At 44.4% G+C, this 26594-nt stretch overlaps 1 protein-coding gene across 5 annotated transcripts in view; it reads right to left on the bottom strand.

The window, feature by feature from the left end:
• TYW1B (tRNA-yW synthesizing protein 1 homolog B) overlaps positions 1–26594 on the bottom strand; it is a 104688-nt gene that overhangs the window by 55701 nt on the left and 22393 nt on the right. For all 5 annotated transcript variants that reach the window (XM_084492915.1, XM_084492917.1, XM_084492918.1 and 2 more), the window contains 3 exons: positions 17332–17384; positions 14572–14690; positions 3919–4028 (listed from right to left, as the gene is read on the bottom strand). In XM_084492915.1, the coding sequence (XP_084349041.1) occupies positions 3919–4028; positions 14572–14690; positions 17332–17384 (282 nt within the window). The remainder of the gene's footprint in view (positions 1–3918; positions 4029–14571; positions 14691–17331; positions 17385–26594) is intronic.

Genomic DNA, 26594 nt, shown 5'->3' with positions numbered 1-26594 from the left:
AAACAGCAACCTGACTCTGTTGTCCCTTCATCTACAATAGCAGGAGGGTCTCCTCCCAGCAGTGACAACAGGGCGATGACACCCTCACAGAACTTTCCGCTTCTTGCTGAGCTCCATGTGTCCCCATCAGCCCAAAGAGCAGCTCTCTCGAGGTGCTGCTGAAGTACAGCTCTGCTGGTCAGTGCGCCTGTCACCCCCCCCTAAATTAGTACTGCCTGCAAAGCTGCTGGGGGTGTACTCAGTCTCATCATCCGCTCATGGAGATGTATAACACAGGCTCCTGGATCAACACCTGAATTACCCTGCTTGTTATCAGCCACCAACCAGACTTCAAGCTATTGATCATGATCCCTTTAGCTTGCCCAGCCACATTTCAACTAATTTAATAGCCTGGCTATCCGGAATAGACTGAATTCTGAGAAGTGCTCAGTGCTGTAAGTATTAAGCATGAATACTGCTTTGTTTATAGCTTTAACTGTTACTGCATTCCAGACGAAATCTGACATCCTACAGGCTCCTCACTCAGATGAGCCACCTGTACCCAAACCCCTGCTGTGCTGGCACTGCATCCCAGCAGCTGAATTAACAGGCTGCCATGAAACCCTGCAGCAGCTCTGGGCCAACCAGGCAGCACTGCTGCAGGTGTTCTGCCCTTCCCAAGCACTCTCCCCACCTAGCTCCAGCACAAAAGGAACACCATCAAAGCTAGGATGTGAGACCTGCACATCTTGAGCGGGTTCAGAGAAGGGCGACGAAGCTGGTGAGGGGCCTGGAGAACAAGTCCTACGAGGAGTGGCTGAGGGAGCTGGGCTTGTTCAGCCTGGAGAAGAGGAGGCTCAGGGGCGACCTTATCGCTCTTTATGGGTACCTCAAGGGAGGCTGTAGCGAGGTGGGGGTTGGCCTGTTCTCCCACGTGCCTGGTGACAGGACGAGGGGGAATGGGCTTAAGTTGAGCCAGGGGAGTTTTAGGTTAGATGTTAGGAAGAACTTCTTCACTGAAAGGGTTGTGAGGCATTGGAACAGGCTGCCCAGGGAAGTGGTGGAGTCACCATCCCTGGAAGTCACAGAATCACAGAGAATCACAGAATTTTTTCTAGGTTGGAAGAGACCTCAAGGTCATCGAGTCCAACCTCCAACCTAACGCTAACAGCCCTCCACTAAACCATATCCCTAAGCTCTACATCTAAGCGTCTTTTGAAGACTTCCAGGGATGGTGACTCCACCACTTCCCTGGGCAGCCTGTTCCAATGCCTCACAACCCTTTCAGTGAAGAAGTTCTTCCTAACATCTAACCTAAAACTCCCCTGGCTCAACTTAAGCCCATTCCCCCTCGTCCTGTCACCAGGCACGTGGGAGAACAGGCCAACCCCCACCTCTCTACAGCCTCCTTTAAGGTATCTGTAAAGAGCAATAAGGTCACCCCTGAGCCTCCTCTTCTCCAGGCTGAACAAGCCCAGCTCCCTCAGCCGCTCCTCGTAGGACTTGTTCTCCAGGCCCCTCACCAGCTTCGTCGCCCTTCTCTGCACCCGCTCAAGCACCTCGATGTCCTTCTTGTAGCGAGGGGCCCAAAACTGAACACAGTACTCGAGGTGCGGCCTCACCAGAGCTGAGTACAGGGGGACGATCACCTCCCTAGCCCTGCTGGTCACGCTGTTCCTAATACAAGCCAGGATGCCGTTGGCCTTCTTGGCCACCTGAGCACACTGCTGGCTCATATTCAGCCGACTGTCCACCATCACTCCCAGGTCCTTCTCTGCCTGGCAGCTTTCCAACCACTCATCTCCCAGCCTGTAGCTCTGCTTGGGGTTATTGCGCCCCAGGTGCAGGACCCGGCACTTGGCCTTGTTAAACTTAATGCAGTTGACCTCAGCCCATCGGTGCAGCCTATCCAGATCCTCCTGCAGAGCTTTCCTACCCTCAAGCAGATCGACACACGCACCTAACTTGGTGTCATCTGCGAACTTACTGAGGGTGCACTCGATGCCCTCGTCCAGATCATCGATGAAGATATTAAAGAGGACCGGCCCCAGCACCGAGCCCTGGGGGACGCCACTAGTGACTGGCCTCCAACTGGACTTGGCTCCATTCACCACGACTCTTTGGGCCCGGCTATCCAGCCAGTTTCTAACCCAACGAAGCGTGCGCCAGTCCAAGCCAAGAGCAGCCAGTTTCTTGAGGAGAATGCTGTGGGAAACAGTGTCAAAAGCCTTGCTGAAGTCAAGGTAGACCACATCCACAGCCTTTCCCTCATCCACCCAGCGCGTCACTCTGTCATAGAAGGAGATCAGGTTCGTCAGGAATGACCTGCCTTTCATAAAGCCATGCTGACTGGGCCTGATCGCCTGCTTGCCCTGCAAGAAGTCTTCAAAAGACGTTTAGATGTAGAGCTTAGGGAAATGGTTTAGTGGGGACTGTTAGCGTTAGGTCAGAGGTTGGACTCGATGATCTTGAGGTCTCTTCCAACCTAGAAAATTCTGTGATTCTGTGATCTTAACACCCTGCCCTGCCTCGAGCACCAGGAGCTGTGCTTTGCTCGAACTGAAGGAAGATGCACTACTGACACCAAACTACTCCTACTGTGCCTCCAATCCTCTCACTAGCTCTTCTGTAAGGAAAACCTCCCCACCAAACTACCATCCTCTTCCCCTGTTATACGACAGCACCGTCACTTTTCTCCTGAGGAGCAATAGAACTGCAACCCAACCCAATGGGCTGCATGCAAGGGGCAGAGTGCAGCCAGGTCTTGCTCTTCTAGCTGCTATCCACTCAGCTCAGAACGGGAGCTCCCAGGGAGCTGGCTTCCCTGGAGCTGTTGGTCTGGGATTGCAAGATGATTCAAACCAGCCACTTCATGAATGTGTAAAACAAAGCTCATGAGGCCCCAGCTTGAGTTATTTTTCTGCCTATTACATAAGTCCAATGAGTGAGACAGAGCAACTCCCCTCCGCTGACACGAGTTTTTTTTGCCTGTCACTTTTTTAATCCGTTGGGTTCTCTCTGTGCACAGCCAACGTAAACAAACGGGCTCCCAAAATGACAGCCAAGACTGAGGCTCATCTTGCACGTTTTATGGACGCTTCATTTCACTCCTGCTGCTCACGCAGCCTCTGCTGTCAATTAGGAAGAGCAGAGTTCTAGACCTGCCCTGCCAAGCTGGCCAGTCCTCTGAGCACACAACGCTGACCTTGGCAAAAAGACCAAGCTTATTACACACATCTGGGGGAAAAACAAAACAAAACTAACAGCCATCTATCTCTATATATACAGATATATAGCAAGTGAATGAACTCATGAAGATTTGATATTGGAAGCAAAATACAGTAATTTTCAAAACTGCCTAACAACTGCAGCTTCAGTTGCACACAAATATACTGAGTAATTCTTAATAAATATCATCATCCTGAATGCTACCTCTCACTTATAAGTGAGGAAAATACAGCCTGGAAGTTTCAGAGGTAACAAATGCTCTCAGGGGAATATGGCTGGACAGCATATTTCCTATTCAGTTTAGAAATTGATTCCTTTTGCCTTCCACCTGCCCTCACTTTTGTATAAGAATCAACATCACTCATCATGTGGGCTAGCTTCAGCCACTGCAGAAGCCTCTGTACACACAAAGAAAGGATGTCACTGCCAGGATGCACAACAGGCAACTCCACTGTACTCCCTCAAGGCAGCAGTAGATTCCCAACAGCTGACTCATGTTCTGAGGTCAAAAACAAGACAGAACATTTCCAAAAACAAATAATAAGTACACCCACAAAGTTTCCTATTTGCCTATCTTTCTGAGATTATAAATCTTATGCCTCCTTACCAGCATTCTGCAGGTAACCAAAATGTTTTAATATAAACTTTGAAGGTGGTGCTGGTGATTATCTTCCCAAAGTATCATTAATGGGCAAGAGTAAGAAAGGTTACCTTTGAACTGCTTAATCATATTCTGATGGTTCTCAATAGCCTCCTGCAAGATCATTTCAGGTTGGTCCATCTTCCATCTCCACTCTGTGCCCACTGGATTTGTATGATGTCTGAAGGAAAAAGAGACTGGGTTATTCACTGCAATTTGTACGAACCCATCCATCACCCTGGGGACTCTGGTATTGTTTAATAAGACTGAAAAACAAGAGCAAATTATCTGCAAGATCCTGCTTCCAACAACTCTCAGATGTGACCTTCGAACACCAGTCTTCTACCCCTCTCCTCCCAGACTCTGGTCCTCTCCAGAAAGAATGGACCTTGTAGTCTAGTATAAACATTAGCATATGTATTTTGAATCATGGGTAAAAGGTTTTTAAGAAGTTAAAATGATGCTCTGCAGCCAGAAAGACCTCTTTTTAAAGAAAGAAAAACCAGCTCTACCTCCTCTTCTGACCACAGCTACATAAAGCACTTAAGAAGGAAGATCCTAAGACTCTTATAGATCCATTCTGGAAAGGCAAACTATTACCCTAAGAAGGAAAGGATTTACTTCTAAGCCAATCTTTGGTTAACACTAGTAACAAAACAGATGATAGCAGGCTACTCAAAACACATAAAGGTTCTGGGAATTCTGCAGTATGCCAGAGATTCATCTCTGGTGAATCCAGTTAGTCTCCCAGATTTACTCAGCAGGGGTTTCTCATCACTTCTGAGACCTGCCACCCAGTTTCTGACACCCAAAGGGAAAAATTAAGTGTTAATTTAGGAATCAAACTGACTGCAGGGACAAAAAACACTGATCATCCCTCTGAGGGACAGCTGTGTTGAACTGGGATAGGAAGCCGACCTTGCCTATGCAGAGAAGAACACTCACTGTACCCACATTTTGCTTTCCTCAAAAATGCAAAAAGCATACTCAGGTGAATCGACCATTCAAGTGCCTGGAAGATACCTGAAACTTCTTGTTCCTTTATTCGTTGCCATGGGAGGATATTACTCAGCCACTGTAAGTCATCTGGAAGAACCTAATCCAGACCAGCAAGTGAAACCCCACAAAGCAACATGCTCATCCCTGGACAACTCCAACCCAAGGAGAGCCTGTACAAGAGCATGGACCTCTCCCTGGTGAGAGGAACTTCCCACTAACCTTGCTGCACTCAGATTAGTATCGAACAGGGGTAGGAAGATGTCTAAAGGCTGCACTACGAAAACCAAAGAATTTGTGCTTTCACCTCCTTGTTCTCTCTGCCCTCTCCTGTTTGTTCCCCAAAATACACTACAAAAGTTCTTCTACTTCTCCCCTACCAATTCTACTGTGGCTTACTGAATAATGCATTCAAAGAAGAGTAGTATATATTTGCTGTGCCTTTCAAAATAGCGTTATTAGATCAATATAGGTCTGGACAAGAAAACATCAAGCAATGCATCTTCTTGAAACTCAGTCTTATAACCAGCTGATCTCTTTTCTCTACTGCTTTCATCATCCCTGGAAGTCAGCCATGGAGAGGACTGAGGTTACCTGCCTCACTCACTCCTTCCATCTCCAAGGGCATTAGGAGATAACATTCAGCATTTAACTAAAGGAGAAAAGAGAGACAAGGGTGCTTTTTCCAGAAGGAAATGGCTGCTTTTTTAGAAGGAAATGGCCTACTGAAGACCATCAAAAGATTCCCACTGGCTGCAGCTCCACTTGAGCAGTGCTAAAACACAAATTCTAGCTCCAGAGTCAACAAGAACAGACCCTAGCCCAAATGCTGCTGTGCCCGCTTCAAGAGCAAAGATTCAAATGCTACTCTCAAACTGCTTCACCATCTCAAAGCTGCTTTAAGCAAAAACAGCTTTTTTGCATTTTTTTTTCAAACGCTGCCAACATGGAAAGTTTTCTGAATGCCAGCTATAAAAAGGCATTTATAAAACACTTACATGTTTAACTACATAGCTTGTACCCCGTATATTTAATAGGGCAAGCTGGCAGAAGATCAACAGGCTCTTAATGCACACTGGACAACTATTAATTACTAGCGTCTAACAGCCCTTGAATTTTTAGCACATTCTGTTTATTAAACATACCGGGTCATGTCTACAAAGCTCATTTGGCAAAAAGCAGCTTCTTTTCTCCCAGGGCAAAAAGCAAGGGTTTCTGGCTGATGAGATTGTTTCGCAGTCCCCAGCAGAGACCGGCTTTCCCCGCCACCTTCCCACTCCCCTGCAGGCTGTCACCCCTGCATCCTCTGCCTCACCAGCTACTCAAGCCTTGAGCAGGTAATTAAGTGTGATACTCCTTTCCATCCCAAAATAACACCACACACAAAGAAGTCCTACCCAAACCCGCACACACACTAGAAAGCTCTTACTGTGTTAGAATTTGAGTCAGGAACATTTACCTGACCCTTTGGAGACAAGCCATCGCCATCCCAGCACACCACTAAGACAAAGTGATGATGGCGAGCTCTCGGCTCACTCCAGCTCTTCCCCAGCTAGTAAGGACTGCCACCAATCAAGGCTGGTTTGCACTCATCGTATCTCTGATCTACCAGTGTTATTTGGCAGTGTCACCAGCACGCCCCCAATCAGACCCCTGTGAGAAAGGTGGGTGCTTCGGTGAGGCACTGCATCCCCAGCCCCAGTTGCCAGGGCACGATTTCAGTAACACAGCTTTTGCTTTATTTTCAGCACAGGTTCATTCAACACCACTAATTCTAACTGTGGAAAATGCCAGGGGAATTTACAACTACTTCTTTACAAAACTAGAGTAGTTCTCTCCCTGCTAAGAAACTAAAGCTTGTTTATAAAGGAAGTCCTTTTAAAATGACCAGAAGTGTCTGAGTTTGTGCCTCTTTTCTTTTGTCAGGGTGAAACCATGAGTACAGATGGTCTTAGGATGAGAGCCTGAAAATCTGGGCTCTAAAATGAAAGTTTATTTTGCAATCAACTCCCAGCATGGCCAGAAGAAACCAATGACCCTCTTTTAAAATGTTTGCTTTCTGCTATGAGCAAAGGTTAGCATTATGAAGTCTTTCAAGAGACTTTGTTGGAAACTGTAGCACAGGTATAAAGTATCCTTTACTCCAGTGATTGATGTTGATACCTGGCAGAGAACACGAAGGTGAGGAAACACTGGGGGCAGTGATCATGAAAGGACAGGGTACGCAATTCCCAGGAAGGGACAGGAAGGAAAAGCAGAACAAAAATAAGAGGGTTCAAGACAGCAGATCTCAATGATCCCTGAGAATCAGCAGGTGAGGTCCTAGAGGAGAAATGCTGAAGGGCAAAGGAGCTCTGGAGAACTAGCAGGTTTTTAAACCCTATTAAGGCAGAAGTGCAACTGTGGCAATATAAAGCAAAGTGTAACAAGAAACCAATCCAGCAGAATCACAGGCTCTTCTGCAACCTTGCAATCCTCCAGCTGAGAAAAAAAAAAAAAAAAAAAAAAAAAAAGGAAGAACTTCAGAACACAGGGTCACAATCAGAGAGATCAATGCACAGAGTATGATACACCTAGCAAAGGATGTACAAAAGGGCCAACAAGAAAGCCTCTCCCTGTACTGACATGAGGAGCAAGCAGACAACCAAGGAAAAATTTGGCCAATACACAAGGACACAAAGCTTGTTCCTCCATGATAAGAAGTGTTGGCACCTCTTCTTCCTAATGACAAAGGGACAAACCAGATGAGACTAGGAAAGGACAAGTTAATAATACTTCTCTAAAAAGTGTTTTCACTCGGGTGGTAACCTTGCCCTGGAATGTGCTGGATGAATCAGCTGACGGAGCATCACGGTGGGTAGCAATAAGCTGAAAGCGTGTGGCCAACACAGAAATGCAACTTCAAAAAGACTACAAGACTGCAAGTGCAACGCCTGCTTTAGCAGGAATCAAGGATTTCTGTATCAGCCCCTCTTAACTTTGAATTCCTTGGGACACAATGGATTAAGTGTTTGTGATTTCCACACCCCCTTGAGAAGACAGCCTGCAGATGAGAACAGCCAACAGAGAACATTTCACACCAAGACCACCACGTAGGTGTGGTGGCCACCTTGTAGGCAAAGGAGAAGAGAAGAGTTCAAGCTTTGGACTCTGATTTACCCAATATTTTCACAATTTGACCAAGGAAATGTTCTGTAGAAGGCACTATTTTTAAAGAGTACATTATCGTGGTGGAAAGCTTAGATCTGCGATCAGTCGCCACTGCTTCAGAACGGCACCAGACCTGGCCAGAAGGACAGCTGCAGGGCGTGTGCGGAACTGGCCCCATTCAGCGGTTTCTTAGAGCTGAGCAGCGCAGGAGGCAGGCTTGCCACAGCCCCAGGTAGAACCAACACTTCTGGAGATGCAAACCCACAGCATGCCATTAGGAACAGACCACCCACTGGCTGAGGACATCACCGCCCTGCTGGTGACAAGCTGCCATAACCTGCCACTGGCTGCAAAACGCAGCACAGGGAGGCAAAGAGCTGGGGAGCGCCTCCTCCACAAGGGATGGGATAGCGAGGACAGGCTGTTCTCCAGGCATGCAGAATCACAAATGGCCTCAAAACAACAATGAGGAGGGATGCCTGGTTCTACCAGTCCCCCTGCAGACCAACACCACAGCATGCTGCGAGGGAATCACTGCTTCGTGCCTCTAAGCACAGGCAGCACACAGCCATCAATCAGGACCGACACAGGCTCACCTGGACCTGCCCTCCGCAGAGGATGCACCAGAGACTTCATGTCTCAGATTGTTTTTACAAATCACACAACACTCACTTTAAGAAGAAAAAAGTAAGTTGATAGGCATTTTTAGTTTTTTGTTCTTATCTAGACTGTTGTCAAAGGAAAAGGAACAATGTACCTACAGAAACTTCCCATTAAATATTTTTTTTGTGTTGCTTTGAGAAGTCTTTTGTTAGGTTTAGGAGTAAGAAAAATAGTTTATAATGAATAAATTCGGGAAAAAAAAATCAAAACACATGGAATAAGCTATTTTAGAGAAGAAAACACTGGGGAAGTAAGTCCAAAATCAAATTTTGGATATCTAAATATCCAAAGAAAACTCATTTTAACAGTGACAATAGTGAGTATTTTAGAAAGAAAACTTGGACATCCATGTTTTGAAATCAATTTAGGTAAAAAGAAAAAAAAAAAAAAAAAAGATTTTTCAGAAACAGATAAAAAACCCATGGCTGATTTATTTTTTCATCCCAAATCCAGCAGCTCAGAGCACTTCCCTAGAACACACTGCAGCTGACCTCCCTCCAGCTCCTGGGGAGTGCTGATGCTCCCCCCTCAACGTGCTGCCAAATCACAAGGTGTAATTTTTCCTGAGATAGTCATGTTACAACTGCCTACAACTCGTGGCACTAACAACAGTGATTGCTTTAGATGAGGTTGGATTTGCCAGCTACCCCAAACAGAGGGGACTGAGCTTCACAAGGCTCTAGACAAATCCCCTTTTTGAACTCACATTTCCGAAGTCTTAAGGACAGAAGACAGGCCATGCTGAAGAATTACACCCCAACCCTCAGATGTCAAAAATACTCACCTTTTATAAGCAGGGCACAGTTTATAGAACAGCAGGTGCTGCTGAGCACCTCCCAGAGGCCTGCCAAGGGCTGTGTCGGTGTATTTTGTTCCTTCCCAGCAGAAACAGGCACCGTGCTCAGCACAGCGTAAGAAACCATCCCAAAGGCAGCCCTCAGGATGTGCAGGGTCACTTTCAGAGCCCACGATCACTCCATCAAGTTACTCATTGCTGTAACTGGCTACCAAGTCACCTACGATACCCAACAAGACATATGTAAGCATTCCATTAGCCAGTGATCTGGTTACAGTCACCACTAACGCCATAAATACACAGATTGGCCATGGCAGCTACAAAAGCCAGTAACAAGTCCAAGAACACAAAAACGCACGCGGCTGTGAGATGAAAAGCATGGACTTCAGCCCCAGAAAGTGCTGGCAGGCTATTTTTTTTCCCCTGTGAGCCTTTTACATAACAATAGCAATGAAAATGCTCCTCACTGCACAGGGTGAGCTGGGAGCCCTTCACAATAGATGCCACACTGGGGCTTTATTGACCTCAAGGTCACTGACAGGAACCTTACCGCTACGCTTCCATGCCTGGATTTGGCAAACCAGCGTCTAGCCATTACCAAGGACCACGCTTAGCAGTGCAGTCTTTTGTACCACACAGAGCAACTGATCCAACTCCATCCTGCTCTAACAACCAGCACCAAGGGCACTGACAGTGCCTCAGCAGAGCCCCAACGCTCCCGTGTGCCAGCACAGAAGCCCCCAGCCAAGCGAGGCCCAGAGGCTTGCTCCCACCTCACCCGATGGACCCCACCAAAGTGTTTCCACAAGAAAAATGCCCAACAGGTGACTGCAGTGCTGGCAGAGCAGCATATAAAGGCACCAAGAGAAACATTCTCTACTCTATCAAAAGTAAAAAAAAATGTGTTCAGAAATTACTTGTGACGTTGGTTCAGGTTTTACCAAGGATGAGCCAGCTATATTCTGCCATCTGCCCCTCCCCTTTCATTTACACGGTTACCTCCAGGTAAATAAACCAGTGAAAAAAATAACACTGAAAAGGGTGAACACATCACCATATACTACTACAATTCTGTAAACAAAAACAGGAGAGTTATACTTATGCTGGGAGAAGAGTCTCGCTCAATTGAAACAAGGACAGGTGACTGGAGATGCCAAAAGGCTTCCTGAACTTCCAGGCTCAGGTTCCAAACTTATTTTACAAATCTGCATTGCTGTCAGCTCCTTTGATATCATATTTCACATTTCCCTGACAAACTTCACCTCTGGAGTAGTTCTTTAATAAAAATAAACTTTTTTTTGATCTGTTTTTAGTTTTCAAGCACCTTTCCTGTAGGAGATTAATATTATTATTTTTTTAAATCTCTTCATTTTGCAGGGCTTACTGTAATCACTGGCTTTTGGCCACGTATATTCAGACAGTCCAAACAATTTCAGCTGTTGCCTACTGTACAAGTTAAAGCTGGAGCCTTCAAGTACAGGTACAAACAATATAAAGCTACAAAAGAAGAAATATGAACACATTTCTTTATGGGATATTTTATTCTGTCTGGTTTGCCTCTTCCTCAGATGCAAAATAAAGCCTATTAATTTAAATCTTATTTAGCTGTTCCATCGCTCCACAAAAATTGATCGTGTTTTAGACACTCAGCCAGAGGACATAATCAAATCAGGTTTGCCTGGTGGCTGTGCCGCAGTACAGTGTCAGAAAGCCTCAGTCCCCACACTTGCTCTAATTGATTAAGAGATTCGGTCATTTGCACATTTCCATTTAGACAATTAAGCTAAAGAGACACTACAAACAGCGAGACCAACTGAGTGCAATAATGGATAGTGACGGACTATTTCTGTAGGGACAGTTATAAGTTAGGGATGTTGCTGTAACTAAAATTTGTTGGGTTTGGTTTTGTATTTTTTTACCCCCTCTTGCTTTTATTGCAGCACCGCCTTGCAGGGGAACAACACACAAACGAACGACCTGCCACATCGCTAACCTGCACCAACAAACCACCGGCCACAAGGGGAATGGAAGCAAGGGCCAGCGGCCAGCCCAGCAGGGGGCACAGGCAGGTTACCCACCAACCCGGACGAGGAAGGTCTCTAGAGCACAAGTCAAGCTGCATCTTTTATAAGGCAGCCCAACTGTCCAAGTGTTTGGGGGTTGGCTCCACCCGCAATGCCTGGTCTGGGGCCAGAAGGCATCAGTCATGACCAGCCAGCTGCAATGACATCCAGTTCCCAAGGAACGCTGCTGAACTACAGCATTTCTTGCCAAAGTGAGGAAGAGAAAACAAACAGGCTCCTCGGCCTTTTCCTCAGTGATCCTCGGAGAGCCGCAGTGAGTTATGCAGCTGGAAGTACTGGCAGCCTCTACAAATGTCAAAATCCTGAAAGGGATCAAGGAAAAAAAAAATCACAGCAGTCTTATCTGCAGCTTAGTGCACAGAGCTGCACAACAAGGCCAGCAAAGCATAAAACCTGTATTAAAAACATTTTGCCAACTGTAGATCAAAACTATCGTTTCCTACGTCTCCAACAGCACAGATGGTAACTGCTAATAAGAAGGTAATATATTTATACTACCCAGCCACTGGTGCTTGTAATTCTGCATTCAGCCTCCTGTGATTAAGCATCTGCAAGGAGTGGTGGGTTTAAAGTAAGAACTGTGTAGATGTTGCTGGATGTTTGTGAACTGCAGTGACATGTAACAGGTAATGACAGAAGTGGACGAGGAAGTCTCCTTTCATCTAACTAACAGGACCTGGCGCAGCTTGCAGCCATGGGAAGGATTGTAGCAGCACAAGCACAGGGTCTGAAAGCGCTGCCAAAGCCGAGGAGAAAGCTTCGTTCAGTGACAGTTCTGGTTTATGTCAAGATGAGGTGTACATAAAATGAGCCGTGAGATGAGATGCAAACTGAACCTTAAGTCTTCAAATCCAGAGGTCAGAGATGAGCAGACAGCTGCTGTCCACATGGACAAGTCCAACAACTGCAGCCCATTTCACCTACTGAAGGTGAATGAGAAAGTTTTTCGGCACAGTCCTCTGGAAAGCTATTTGCTTGCATTCAGGTTGTTACCATTAGCAAAAAAAGCATTCCAGCACTCAGTATGATTAGAGCTACATGTTTCCAGGATTCTTCTCAAAGTGCCAAATGACACCTCCAGAATGATGAGTCACACGGAAGGTATCACACTTTGCAATTTATCCTAATTTACACTTGTTTGACCTCTCCAGCTCAGCCCCATACTCTAGGTACAGGCTGGGATACTGCTGCTAAGAAATGCCGGAGTTGGGTCATTTTGAAGGGGAACAGCAGTAAATGGTCTGCAGTGCAATACTAGGAACAAAACACTATGTTTTGGTGATGTTATTGCTTTCTATTTGCTGTTTATGATGTACCTTCTGTGTAGGGACAGAGGGACAATAATACGCATGGCGGTCTTCCTCCTAGCAGTACAGCCACCACTGCAGAATTAAATGCACTACTGCTAGCTGATACTTGGAAAAAAGGAATAAGCAGTACATTTTTTGTTGCAGTCATCAGATTGTTATTACAGGCTCTGAAGAAAAGTGGTAATACTTGCCAGTTGCTGTCCTTTCAAGCCAGGATACAATGAAAGCCCATCAAGAGCACCAATTAACATTCTGGAACAGGCTCCCAAACGCAAACTTAACAGGACAAGTGGTATCTGATGCTTATACTTAATACTAATATGGAAGGCAGCGTCAAAGTGCATTCAAAGTTTCAGCAGCACTTTTGTGTGGATGCTGTCATTTAAATATTCTCTTGAAACATTTGCATTATTAGAACTTGATGACTATGAGAGACAGGAAACAGTACTCAGAAACGCAGCTGTTTCGGCATGAAAATACTGGTACATTGGACACCCAGGCTCAGGGATGGAATAGCTGCTGCTGGCAGACAGCCCCCTAGGGTAGACAAATAGCAGAGGACGTGCAGCCCCCATGGTTTGAAATAGCTAGCAAGGCAGAAGACAAAAGAGCTCAAAGAATAACCTCTGTGTCCTCCCACTCGGTACACTTTCACGTCATTGCTTTTATTTCTGCTGAGCTTCTCAGTCTCACCGATCCCCTCCTGCACTCCCCCAGCCTAGCAAAAAACTCCCTCTGAAATCCAGGCATTTTGGTGAGTTAGCAGTGCTAGAGCAGCTGACAGTTCAGATCTAGGCAAAGCTCATTTCCTTCAGAGAAATGACAGTGAAGTAATTCCTTTGAGAAAAGGGTCACTTTACTAGCTAAAATGAAAAATCATTTATTAACTACTGTTTTAGAAAGGCAACAGTTATGAAGTCATCACTTTTCACTCACTGAGAATGTGAATTGCAGTGTGAAGGTAAGACAAAAGATCCAGTTTCAAAGAAAACAACAGAATATTTAGCACCTTGGTGGCTTTGCACAACATGAGGGCCTGTCCACATGCTCCAAAGCACCATGAGCCAGTCCCAGACAGTGACCTCAAAAGGGAACCATACTGCTGTCAAGTGCTGGCTCTTGCCAACCTTTTCAGAGCAGGGTGCAGAGGGACTTGTGGGCAGTAGACAGAGAAAAGCCCATCTCCTGTCTCCCTGATTTCTCCTTCCACCAGATGGTCTGAGCTTGCTGGGGCCCCAAGATGTGGCTGCAGAGGACCCTGCTGTAGGGAAGGTAGCGCTGGGGAGCCATCAGATCTTATTCAGCCTCTAGGAAATACAGTCTCCCATGCACCTACCTCAGGCCCAAGCCATGGGCTCCACAGCTCTCCGAGGAGTGCAGGCAGATGCACGAAGGCAGGGGTGAGCACAGCTCCCTTCCTCACTCCTCCTCCTCCTCACACTTCCAAGTGGAAAAGGACACATGAATGACACTGCCCTATGTTTGAGGATAAGGACAGGGACGGAGTGGTGCAGAACAAAGCCCAGCTGGCCCACACAGTTGAGTAGAGCAGGGCACAGGATTAGCACCGTGGACAGACATCCCTCTTACTATATTTCTATTGCCCTGTTTCTTGTGTTGCTGTTCACAGTGCAGGATTCCTCTCCCCATGTGCAATAGCACAGAAAGACTGTAATACATGACTAGGTGATCTCCCCCCAAAGCAAAACTGCAACAATATTTTACCTCCAGCAAAACACACATTTGTTGGCACAAGCAAGGCTCGGCGTGGCTTCCATGCAGCGATGGCTCTCAATTCCATAAAATGTGTGCTTGTAGCAGCCACCTCGGCCTCGAAGCATCGACTGGCAGCAGAAAAAGACACAAATACTGAGAAAGTTAAAACACATTATCTGTAACCAAACCAAGTGTAAAGATTTAAAGTCTGCTCCCTGGGCATATTTGCAGTTTTCAATCACTAGTAAATTTGGTGTTCAGCCACCTGTGATGGGTACAGCGAGCCAGATCACAGCTATGCAACAGGTCAGAATAATGATAGATGCAGTCTGTTTTAAGAAATTCCTAATAGGCATATCACCATACAGTCTGATTGTGTAAGTTTCCTCTCACACAGCTTTAAACTTGACACCATAAATGCCTTGTTTCTGTAAGGATCTATCCAGACAATCAGCATCTTGCAGCACCAAAGCATAACTGTGCTCCACCGAACCTTTCAACTGAACCAGCCAACAGAAGAAAGCAGGTAAAGCCACTTAAGCCGTAAGAAATATTATTGCAAGAGCCCAATAAAGAGTAACAAGGATCAATTTAAACGCTGCACTATGAAACACTCAATTCTTTCCATTTGTCTAGTAAAGCATTTCTTCTAGCACTAAATTAAATAAATATCCTGACCTTATAAACCCTCATTCACACCCGTCATTGGCTCCAGCAGGACATCGCACGTTCCTTCACAGAGCCGCAGCTGCCTTCCCACCGGAATTTGTCTCCTATTTAGTATGCAAGTTGCTTGGAGCAAAGACTGTCTTTCATTATCTCAGTTAAATAATAATAAATGAGAAAGGATCTTTACCACTCTCCAGAGAAAATTTGAAATATAACATAATAACTTTTAATCTATCTTCCTCTACCTGAAGTGTCCTAGTGATCCAAGAGAAAGTTTCCACTGAGCACTAGGGAAAGAATAGGTAATGCCTAGCATATGTACAGCATTGCTGGAAGATTAAACAAAATAGAAAATACTATTTATTCTACCCATCCCTCAAATGACAGAGGTTTCAGGAGACTCACAAGTTCTAGGACAGCAAGTTGTATTATGGATTTCATAAAACAGGCAAATTGGACCCTGCCTTAAATTTGCAGGGTTTATGCTCTTTTCCAGAATACAACAGACACAATCATTTTAATCTGAGATATCACTGTGGAGCGCTGCTTAATACTATTCCTTGTAGCCCTGGCTCCTTCTCTCCACTGATACAAATCTGGAACAAACCTCCTGAAGACACTCACATATTGGTGTGAATCTGAGTCAAAGCCACTGCCTGTAACCAATTTCAGCTCAATTTATTAGAAGGCTTTATGTTCAATTCCTGCTTAAGCTAAAAATAGTATGGTACTATCTAAGCACACAGAGCTGCTATTTATTTTGTGAAATGGCTTTACAGTGCTGCATTAAATTTCAGTTCTTTAATAAAAATAGGTTCTCTGGTTTTCTCTCAGTCACAGCATTGATGAAGTCTGACAAGTTTTTCTTTAAACATTTCGTGGCCTTCTCTGACGCTAAAAATGATGGAAGAGAAATATTTGCAAGAGTAAACAGCAGAAGCATCACTGGGATCAGTATGTCTCAAATATTCATGACAATACAACGGTGGGCTCTTTAAGCTGTTCACAAGAACAAGTCTTTTGATAAGACAGTTCATTGATACCAGCCATTTCAATAAAAACCTCACTGCAGCCACCCACTTAGGTGATTGCCATTCAAAGAGCTCTTTTCAAAAATAAACAAAGTTAATCATGCAGCAAAAAGAGAGCTGAGAGACCAAGGAACTGATCGCTGCCACAGCTCAAGAATTAGAGATGCGCTGGCATTTTGATGAGATGCTGATTCCTGGTTTATCATCCTGCGAATGCTGAAGGCTTGAGCACGTTAAAATCAATGTTACTCCTCAAATGTATACCATTACAGGCCAGCTTTCAACTTCAGAGCTGCAAACTGCTTCTCAGGGACCTGCAGAGGACAACTAAAACACACATTCCAAAGCAGCTGACGTTTGTTCTATAGGGCTCTGCACCTCCACTGGGAAAAGTCTTAAGCCTGCAAACAAACTACTTGAAAAGCTAATGGCTTACATAGCCTACAACTATAGGACTTGGGGGATGATTTTTTTCCACCTATATATGCATACACACACACATATATATACCCACATGTATATTATGTACAGCTATAGATACACACACCCCCAAAGACTAAATTTAAAAAACTCCTAGTGACAGTTACTTTGCTATCTAGACCTTGGCAAGTGTTGCAAAATAGTGGAGGAACATTGCCTGTTACAAATCAGATGCCTTAGTCACAGAACAACAGGTTTAATGAGTGCCCTTGCGCACTCATTTGAACGTAGCGATGGACTGTCATCTTTGTTTCAAAAGACCTCACACCTATGACGAAACCTTCCCACTTTCCCGTGGCGTTCTGCTCCTGCCATATATTTTAGTAGGTAGGAGATATTTTAGCAGACAGCAGAAACGGGAAAAACAACAACAGAAAATGATGTTCCCAGCTCTTTGCCACAGTCATGTTCTCACTCTTAGCAGCAAGTTTTTAATAGCTTGAAATGCAGAACTACAGCCTGTAAGACAGAATGTCTTCTTGCAGGTAATATCACATTTTTAAAGGGTATTTCACATGTAAGTTGTAATACCTGAATAAGTCTCTAGCTTTATCTTTTTATTTATTTATGAACTGAGAAAAAAGCATACCTTTGTCCATCGACAAAGCTTCACCCCAGAATGGCTTCCGATCAGCTTGTAACCTGAAGACAAGAGGTAAATCAAATGATCAATTTCAGCCTGAAATAGTTGACACACAAAATATAATAAGGGGTAACAGAATTATTAAGCATCTCCACCTCAGTGCTGCTTTTCCCTGTTAGCACAAACACAACACCAAGATCGGCAATGCCCGCGCACATCGCTCGTCACTTGACTCTGGGAGCCCACACATCTGAGCAAAGGCCATGGCCACCCAAGGGACTTTGGCCTGCTTGAGGCAGTTTTTTCCAGAGGGGATTTATTTGTACTGCTCAGCTGTCTGAATCATTCTGGGGTGGCCTTAAGATTTCTCCAAGTAACAGGGTAGCCCTGCAACAGCGGTGTGGGACACCTGCATTGACCCCAAGGGATGGGGCATGGAAGGGAGCAGGACAGGGCACCAGCAGCTTCTCCTGGCCCTAAGTAACTACTCCTGACCTGACTCTTCCTCAGGACCAAGGAGACCTGTTCCTGCTCCTCAGCGGGTCTGACCAAGCCTGGAAAACATCTGATTGACCGTGCAGCTGCAATGCAGCTTGACATTGCAGCTGCAATGGTGGAAGAGAACCAAAATTCAGGGCTCAGTTTGAACTCAAGCTTCATGGGTTCACCAACACCACACACACCATCTCCCCTGGCCATGACAGAGCCACAGTAATCAGATAAGCAAGGAAGCCACTACTCCACACCCAGAGGAAAGCTGATTTCACATCATTTCACGCTCCTAAGCCAAGATCAACACAATTTTATTTAAATTTATTGGCCCAGAAGGATTAATTCTACAGTGTCTGTTAAGCACTAAGTACTATTATTACCCAAACTGCTTGAGTTAGGTTATTTTCTTCTTTGAAAAAAGTGCATAGAGACCAATGTGTCTGAAGGATTAAAAATCACTTCAGAAATCAGCATAAAAATAAGAGGGATTTGAGAAGCCTCGCAGTGTCACTCATGCAGTAGCATTTTATGCATCTGTGTGGCCTGGCTGTCCAAACCCAGCACATCTCCACCAGAAGCTTTGGGCAGATGTTTTTATTAACATTTTCAAGGGAAATCAGACTTCAGGTCTCAAGCCTCCTTCCTGCTCCTCCTACCCAAGAGGGGGTAAAAAAATACCTGTTCACAGAAGCAGCCTTCACCTGGTACGATGGAAATGGGCACAAGCACCCTGCCTGGAACTGGTCACCATGTCTCATGCAGCAGGGCCCCAGGGAAGCATGACAGCACCCCAAAGTCCCCTGCACCTCCAAGTACACAAAGCCAGCCAGGAACTAAAGTGACAGCAGATGCCGTAACAGCTGCAGCAGCTAGAAATTAAACAGTGTGAAGACATGCACAGCTAACAAGAAATCACACAGCATCTAGAGCACACTGCTTCCACTACTCCGCCACTGAAATTCAACAGAGATCTGACCAGACTCCTCTTACTTGTTGATCTTACGTTGTTCCAGTCTCCTTGTGCAGCTTCTTAACTTCATGGGAGGGTGGACAAATGTAGTTTTAGCTTGATCTGTTCCCTGATCAGCTCTCCAAGAGACTGTGTGAACAGTTGGGTCATAGCAAGGGGGGTGATTGGCAGAACCAAGTGGTGGGGGCCCCCTTTTGATGGCAAAGGGATGGACAGCCAGGTTAAGTGAAGGTTCAGAGACTTCAGTCTGCTCCCAAGAATAAGCCCTGAGCTCCCTCTCAACTCAGGGGGAACAGACAACATTTCAAACTCATCCTCCTTGCACGTATGCCCGGGTTAAGTAAATGCAGCAAGGAGGAGAGAACTGATGCAAGCCAAAAAGCCTTGATATTTTACCAAGCTGATCATCCAGCCCTTTCCTGGAGAAGACATCAACATAACCCTGATCAGCACTTCTGATATGGACCTGATATCCGGCACAGCCAGGGGTGATATTGAAGTCACCATCTAGGACTGGACGTAGCATCTCCCTGTTGATCCTTGCGTGAGACAACCAAATCCCCACAACTGAATTTGGCGGCATCACATCATCTCCTCCTACCCTGAGTCTCTCCTGCTCATTTCTTCTGCATTTCTTTGCAAAAAGGTTTGTCCAGCAAGGTCTAATCTCAGAGACCTCCCTGTACTGCTAGAATTCATATCCTTACAGAATATGATGAGCATGGGAAAGCCAGACTCTGCTGATATCAACCACTGCAGCCTTAGTCGTCATCTTATATTTCTCAGAACCCAGCAACAGTGTTCATATAAGATTATTCTCTCAGATTGTCAATAGAAGTAATGTGGCTGCTTTAAAATGAGTTTTAGATTAAAATTAAATTGGAACTAGGGCATGCTTGCCCAAATCCACTACTGCGTTGCTTAAGGGAAGAGAGGAAGCAGCTAAACTGGACAAGGTGCCAAACTCCGGAGCCCAAAGCTGCAACACTTTCTCTTAACTTGCTTAGACCAACTTCCACCATGTGGAGCGCCCACAGCTTCCTATAAAGGCCAAGAAAATTGTACATGTTCAACATCAAAACAGAGGCTTACAAACTTCAGCCAGCTTTAGCTATGAGAAGGGGCTTACTCATCTTATTTGCTGCTGCCAGGAGTCACAGCTAGAGTTACTGGAAGAAACATCGTATATTTGCAGAACTTCTTTAAAGCACTGCACAAAGCTTTTGAATTCCAGTCTTCACTGCATGGGTAGCTCTGGTAGCCAGTCTAGTTACCTTGCCAAGCCATCACAGCGATCATGGACCATGACACATTTTTTCAGACTTGGAAATTAAACCAAGTATCAGCGACCACGTCTGTACGCTCTTTACATCTATTGTGAGCAAAGTCCCTCTGACTCTCAAGCCTGTTTCTTTGAGCACTATATTTTAGCCCCCAGTTCGGACTAAAAGAAGAAAATGCAAAGAATTATGCAGGAGCCAAGAAGTGCTGAGCTTCAAACCAGCCCTGGTAAAGAACATTCCAGAGAACCAGTTTGAGGGTCTCACCCATTACGTTTCTGCAGCAGTTTCTGCAGAACAACCACTGAGAAAACTCAGGCCAGCTCACCCCTGCCATGAGCTGTGCCACAGCTCCACCATGCCTCTGCCAAGGCTCTTCTACAAACAGTAGCTGAATCATATGTTACTGACGGCCCCAGAGTCTGCACCTATGCATGCCAGAGCTCACAGCACACACACACAATTCTTAAGCTTGCTCTTGGGAAGTATTATTGGGAGCAATAACTGTAAGTGAATATTTGGATGCAACACCCTCCAAATACATTGTATTGTCTCAATGGGACTGGGCTCATAACCCTTACGTATCTTCAGATCCTAAGGCTCAAGAGAAACATCATATTTTATCTACAGCCTAATATTCAAAGGAGCCCTTAAATTACCAGCAGGTTAAATAATAAGCTCTACTCAGTAAAGGCACAATGTCTGATCACAAGTGTGTATTTTAGTTGATGCCACACTAGATTATAAATTTTGGATGACCCAGAAACCTGCCAAGCTTCACTGAAATTCGGTGTCACTGTCATAAAGACTTGAATTAAGCTTTTAAACAAGCTTTTGGGTGAAATTAGTTTCATCAGGCAGTAGGCCAATAAACATTCGGTGATTGTTTGCCCTGAGAATCAAACTGGAGTTTAATAGACCACAGACGGACTTTTAACCAAAAGAGATGGCCTCTGTAACAGATGGTGAATGCTCCATCATCTAGTGCAAAACAGCTCTGCAACTGTTTAAGACCATTACAGCATTTCAACTCCATCACGTAAATAGTTTAAAAGGTCCATTCTCTGGAATTTTAAGAATTTATTGAGGGACTCTGCTGAACTTTCAGCCTCAGATACATACCTTAGGCAGGACACCACTGTCTATATATACACACACACATATATCTCGCATTACAGGAAATCGAGGTATTTTGGTGATGTCTTTGCTAGATTATTTTACCGGTGTCTCATAACAAGTCTCCAAATTTGGATTAGCTACATGCACATGTGAGTAAGCATGGTAATTCTGAAAGCAGAATAACCAAGATAACCCAAATTTCTACTAGTACAACTGTCCACATATTAGAAGCAGCATCATATCTGCAGTCGAAAAAATGCATCTGCAATAGTCACATCCACAACTTTAAGATTCCTCTGACTATCCTAACACTGCCAGATGTCCAGGAGAAAACCCGAGGGCACCCTCCAGTACAGATGTTTACACTACCAAAAGCATGCTTCAACTAAAGACTTTGAAAGCACAGAGGTAAAGATTTTAAATAAAAGAATCAAGCAGATGAGTGGTTGTAAAGACCCCAAAAGGCAGAAAGACTTAAACACCCTGTGAGAATTCAGTAACTGTAAGCTTGGTGAAAGCCAATCTGATGTCACGTTATGCTTCAAAAAAAAAAAAAAAAAAAAAGTGACTTTCAGAAAGCTTTCTTCAGAAGAACAAGTAATATGCAGCTGACAAATCAGCGTGGTTCTATCAAGCAATCTCCTTAAATAAAAACCTGTTTTGAAGCAATGATTATTCCTTAAAGCTGAAAACACAGTAAAGAAAGGGGAACTTCAAACTAGGGGAATGTTTACAGGGAAAAGTTTCCAGTTTCCTGCCATTTTGCAAGCGTGCTGGTTAAAAGGCCTGAACTGAAGGTTACAATACAGCAGTAATCCATCACCAGCATTGTAAGGACCATTTTGAAAAGCTGAAACAATTGCTGCACTCGAGCTACCGTCTCAGAGACAGCATTCTGACTAATGCTAGAAAACAAGTAAGAAAAATAGAAGAGTAATTTGAGAAAGGAACCTGTTCAAATTATATCAGCATTTATACCAAAATAGAAAGAGGTAGGATCAGGGAATTGGAAATTTTCAGATCGCCCAAGCACGGTAGGAGAAACCTCAGGTTTTATTTCCAGCACTGCTCAATCTTCAAGAAATCCTTGCAAAGCACATCTCAGAGTCAACTTCTCTGTTCTTTTTTTTTTTTTTTTTTTTTTTTTCCCAAAAAAAAGCTTTTTTGAAAAAAATTGCTCTTAAGGAGCAAAAGGCTAGTGAGTTGTGGAAGGGCTTGCTTCCACGCACTCATGGCGGATAAAGGAACATGATAAAGGATTGCAGGACTATACCTTACATGCAAAAGATATTGTAGTTCAAAATCGGATGGAAAGTTTCCTCCATCAGCAGAGCTGCCAAAATGCTGCTTCAGATCATTCTCATCATAAAGAAAACACAGAATTTCTTGAACATTTTTAACTCGTAGTAAAAGCCTGCTGAAGCCGCTGCAAGAATCACAGCTGCTATGTCAAGCAAACCAAACCTAACCTAGAATCAAGAAAATGAGACTGGTGAAGGTCAAGGATGGAAATGCCAGTAGCTCTAAGTTCCAGCAGCAACAGCTGTCCATGAAGGAGACAGTAAATTCTTAATGTCTGGGTTTTCACTTAAACCCAGATGTCCATTTTAATCCAGTAGCACTGTTTCCCTTGCAGCACTGAATTGCCAGGGCACCAAGGGCATAGGAATATAAAACCTCCAATACTCAAATGTATGATATCTAGTCAAATTCTGCTTTTGACAGACAGACACAGAGACCACTGATACTTTCACCTGCATCAGCTAGCGCTGAAGGAAAACAAAAGAAAACCTGTCTATATCTGGCATCTTTGACAAAGGAAAGTCTAAGACCATTTGCAGAGCTGTCGTAGAGTGTTTGCCATGAAGGAGTGATGCTCTTGACCTCCACCAGAAGCAACTCCAGCAAGGCACGCCTCATCTTCAAGAAGCGAGGCCATGGGCATCTACAGCATGGCACCTCATCCCATTTTAATTGAACCTCCAAATCAAATGCAAGTTCTTGAGACGTCTTACCATGGAGAAGATTGAGAAATGGGATGTCCAACCCCTTAGCTCCAGTAGTTTCACCAGCTTCCACACTGGCTTTGCCGTCCCAAGATAAGAACAGCTGCCCTCTACCCCAAAAAGCCATCTTCGCAGACATCCACCACCATTCACCAGAGCAGCCATCAGAGAACAGAATAAACATGCTATGGACAGAAGTCACCTCCCCATTGCTCCCAGACACTGTGCAGATAAAGACCTGCAAGACAAGTCACTCAACTAACTGAGTAGCAAAAGGACCCTACACCTGGGAAGACAAGCTCCACTGAGGAGGAGAGCACATACGATCCCCTTTTTGGCTGAAAAGCAAGAGAATGTGGTGGGACTCTCAAACAGGCTGTCTCAAAGAAGAACCAGCTTCCCCAGAAACATGCCCTGCACTACCCCAGCCAGCAGCCCCAGCTCAGCACAGAGCAACAGCTCCATGGCCAGGACCTCAGGCTGCCCTCCCACCCACCCACCCTCCCATGGAAGACCTTCAGGTCTCCACAGTGCCTCCCGTACCCCTGCCTCATAACTCCAGCTCCTCTCACATCCTTTATCTATTTTGACTGGCCTGATGACTGGGTAGGATGCAGCAAATATGCCCAGGCTACAGCTAAACCCTTGCCAACCAGCAGCAACCAGCCAACCAAACACGATGGGGCATAGCTTGGAGGTCTGGGCATTAAGTGAGAAAGAAGAGTCTCCATCTCTCCTCTTTGTTCATAAGAAGATTCAAAAAACTGAATTCTCAAAATTGAACCATTTTAGAAGTTCTCAATATCTTTAAGAACTTAAAAGTCAGTGACAGCTTTAGCAGAAACTGTCCTGCCAGGTCAAAAGGTTTAAGTGGAAGAAGGCAATCAGCCTGCACAGCTCTTTTCCTTAAGTAGCCCGAACTAATACACAGAGAACTAACGTTATTAGAGAAGAGATTGTGCTGGCTTTTAACGAAGCTTTCAGTCATTCTGAGCACATTTCTTTCTCTACACGTCCATTTGTATAAAGATGGTGACCCCTTGCCTGGGGAAAGTGCTGTGTTATGAAGAAAGGATAGCAAATTTTATCCTTGCCTAAATATATCTTGTACTTTGTTCCAGCTTAATAGACTTAATTTCAAAAAAACAATACTCTCCAAAGCCCTTCCAAAACCTAAAAATAATGGGTGATCTTCAAATACAAGTGAATTTATACTTCTTTTCCCCTGTTATATATGGGTAACCACCAACTCCAATAACTGCACACAAGGGAAGAATCAGGCCCACAACGCTGAGTTTTGGCTATCTAATCTGCTACTGATAAGCTGCTACATCTGCGCCAGCACATTAGTATTGCAGTCAGCTCACCACCAGCTCTTGGCAGCTTCCACGCTTCCACGTTGGACTTGAGCATCTTCTGCTTCCTGGATTCTTCCCCGTTAACTGTGTATTTCCCATTTATTTACACAGATATTTTTAAGGAACAGCAAGAAAATCTAGCAGGCTTAACTTTGCCTGGTTTCAGTCATTACATTTACTCTACTCACAGGTATTCACAGAAGAATTTTGTGTTTTTCAAACTAATGTTTCATTTTCCCATAGCCAATAACTGAATTCTGTGGTACATTTCAGAGACTGCACCAGTGTTACTAATCCCCGACCCAGCTGTGAGCTGTTAGTGCCACCTGGAGTTTCAGAGCGATACATAAATCACACCAAAACCCAAAGACATACACAAACATTTTGGTGCACAGCCTGCAGAAGCATACATCCGGCAGCACCAATCTCTGGGCAACTTCTCTGTGCAGTGGATTTGATTCCCAAAGCCAGAGCACCTACAGCTCAGCACAACGAGCCAAGCAGAGACCGTCAGAAGCTCAGAGCAGCAGGCACTGAAAAAATCAAGAATGGGCAGTAAAAGCTACCGACTACTTCACTACTTCTGAAAACCTAATCTCAAACAAGATTGATAAGCACTTGAAAAGCTCGGTTTTCAATATTCTTCTGAAGTCAGCCTCCAGATTTCTAATACACGCTGAAAAACACAGATCAAAGCATATCTTTACATCGAGCAGGAAGCCAGAGCATGAAAGAAAGAAGTTAGTGAAGTAGCCCATACTATTTCAGATAGCAGCCATCTCTGAATAAGTACTTGCCTTTCAGTACAAGTGAAATAGAGATTATGGACACACTGGTGCTAAATTTTCTGCACATTTAACCAGTAGAAACAGAATAATCCAACTGGGCTGCAGCAAAACTGTACTCGCAATAGCAAAGCAGCAACAGAATAATTTAATAGATGTCCATGGGGTCTGTCTTTGGGTAACACTAATACATTCCTGTTGTGTTATTACCTACTACACAGTTACAAGAAACAGTCGTGTTCAGCAGTACATACAGTTGAAGAGAACAAAGCAAAGAACATGTTGGAAACAGAGTATGAGCAGATGAAAAAAAAAAAAAATTCAACTTTCAGCCCCAGCCAGGATTGTTTCAAGACTCTACAAGAAACTATAGAAAGCAAATGAGAAAGTAAGTTGGGCTGTGCCTACTCATCACCACAGGAAACATCCACATGAAAAGTTTGCTTCTATTTTCAGTTAATTTCATGACATCGACCTAAACAGATGAAGCAACTAAAGCATTAACATACTGTCAGCCCTCTCTCTCTCCAGCTATATTTGTTACTTGGAAGTACTAAGTAGTTCATGCTGTATGTGTATTTTATGCAAGACTGAACACCGATGGGAAGGGAATCAGTGTTTGCTCACAGCACAAGACCAGCTACGACTTTCAAAGAAACAGCTATTTCAGAGAACCTTTTATAAAGGTATTTGCAACCAGACAACTACAAGGGCTTACACCTACACAATTCAATATTTTAGATTATATTTAGCTGAAATTCACTGCCAGTGCTAAAATAAAACTATTAAGCAATATGCAGTTTACGTACAGGAAGGAGCTAAATTTGTCTGAAGGTGATTAAAAAATAAGACCAAGTGTTACAGTAGTCTGAAGAGATGCTGTTCAAAGGCAAACTTCTGTTATTTCTGTTATGCAACTACAGTTCAAAAGAACAGCTTTCTTCTGAATCACTACTACTGTTTTTTCCTTCTCTTGGGCTAATTATGCCCTTAGGGAGAATCTTGAAGAGACACTGAACCCATATCCAAAGCAAACAGTTGTCGCCAAATTAGATGATCTTCTGACAACACTGTACTCTTATTGTGGGCGGAGGATGGTGCTGAGGGAAGGAGCGAATTGCTTTATTTTTATAGCCAAATAAGCTTGTCCTGGCATATTATTTGCAGAAAAGAGCTACAGCACAAGAAGAGAAAGGTAGATTTTTCTTCCAAAAGCAACCACTAAAGAATTATATGAGAGGCAGAGGAAATAAGGGGAG

The sequence above is a fragment of the Aythya ferina genome (assembly GCF_964211825.1).
Source record: "Aythya ferina genome assembly, chromosome: 19".
NCBI lineage: Eukaryota > Metazoa > Chordata > Aves > Anseriformes > Anatidae > Aythya > Aythya ferina.
Note: the sequence above shows the minus strand (reverse complement) of the source record. Positions and strands in the feature narration are given on the sequence as shown.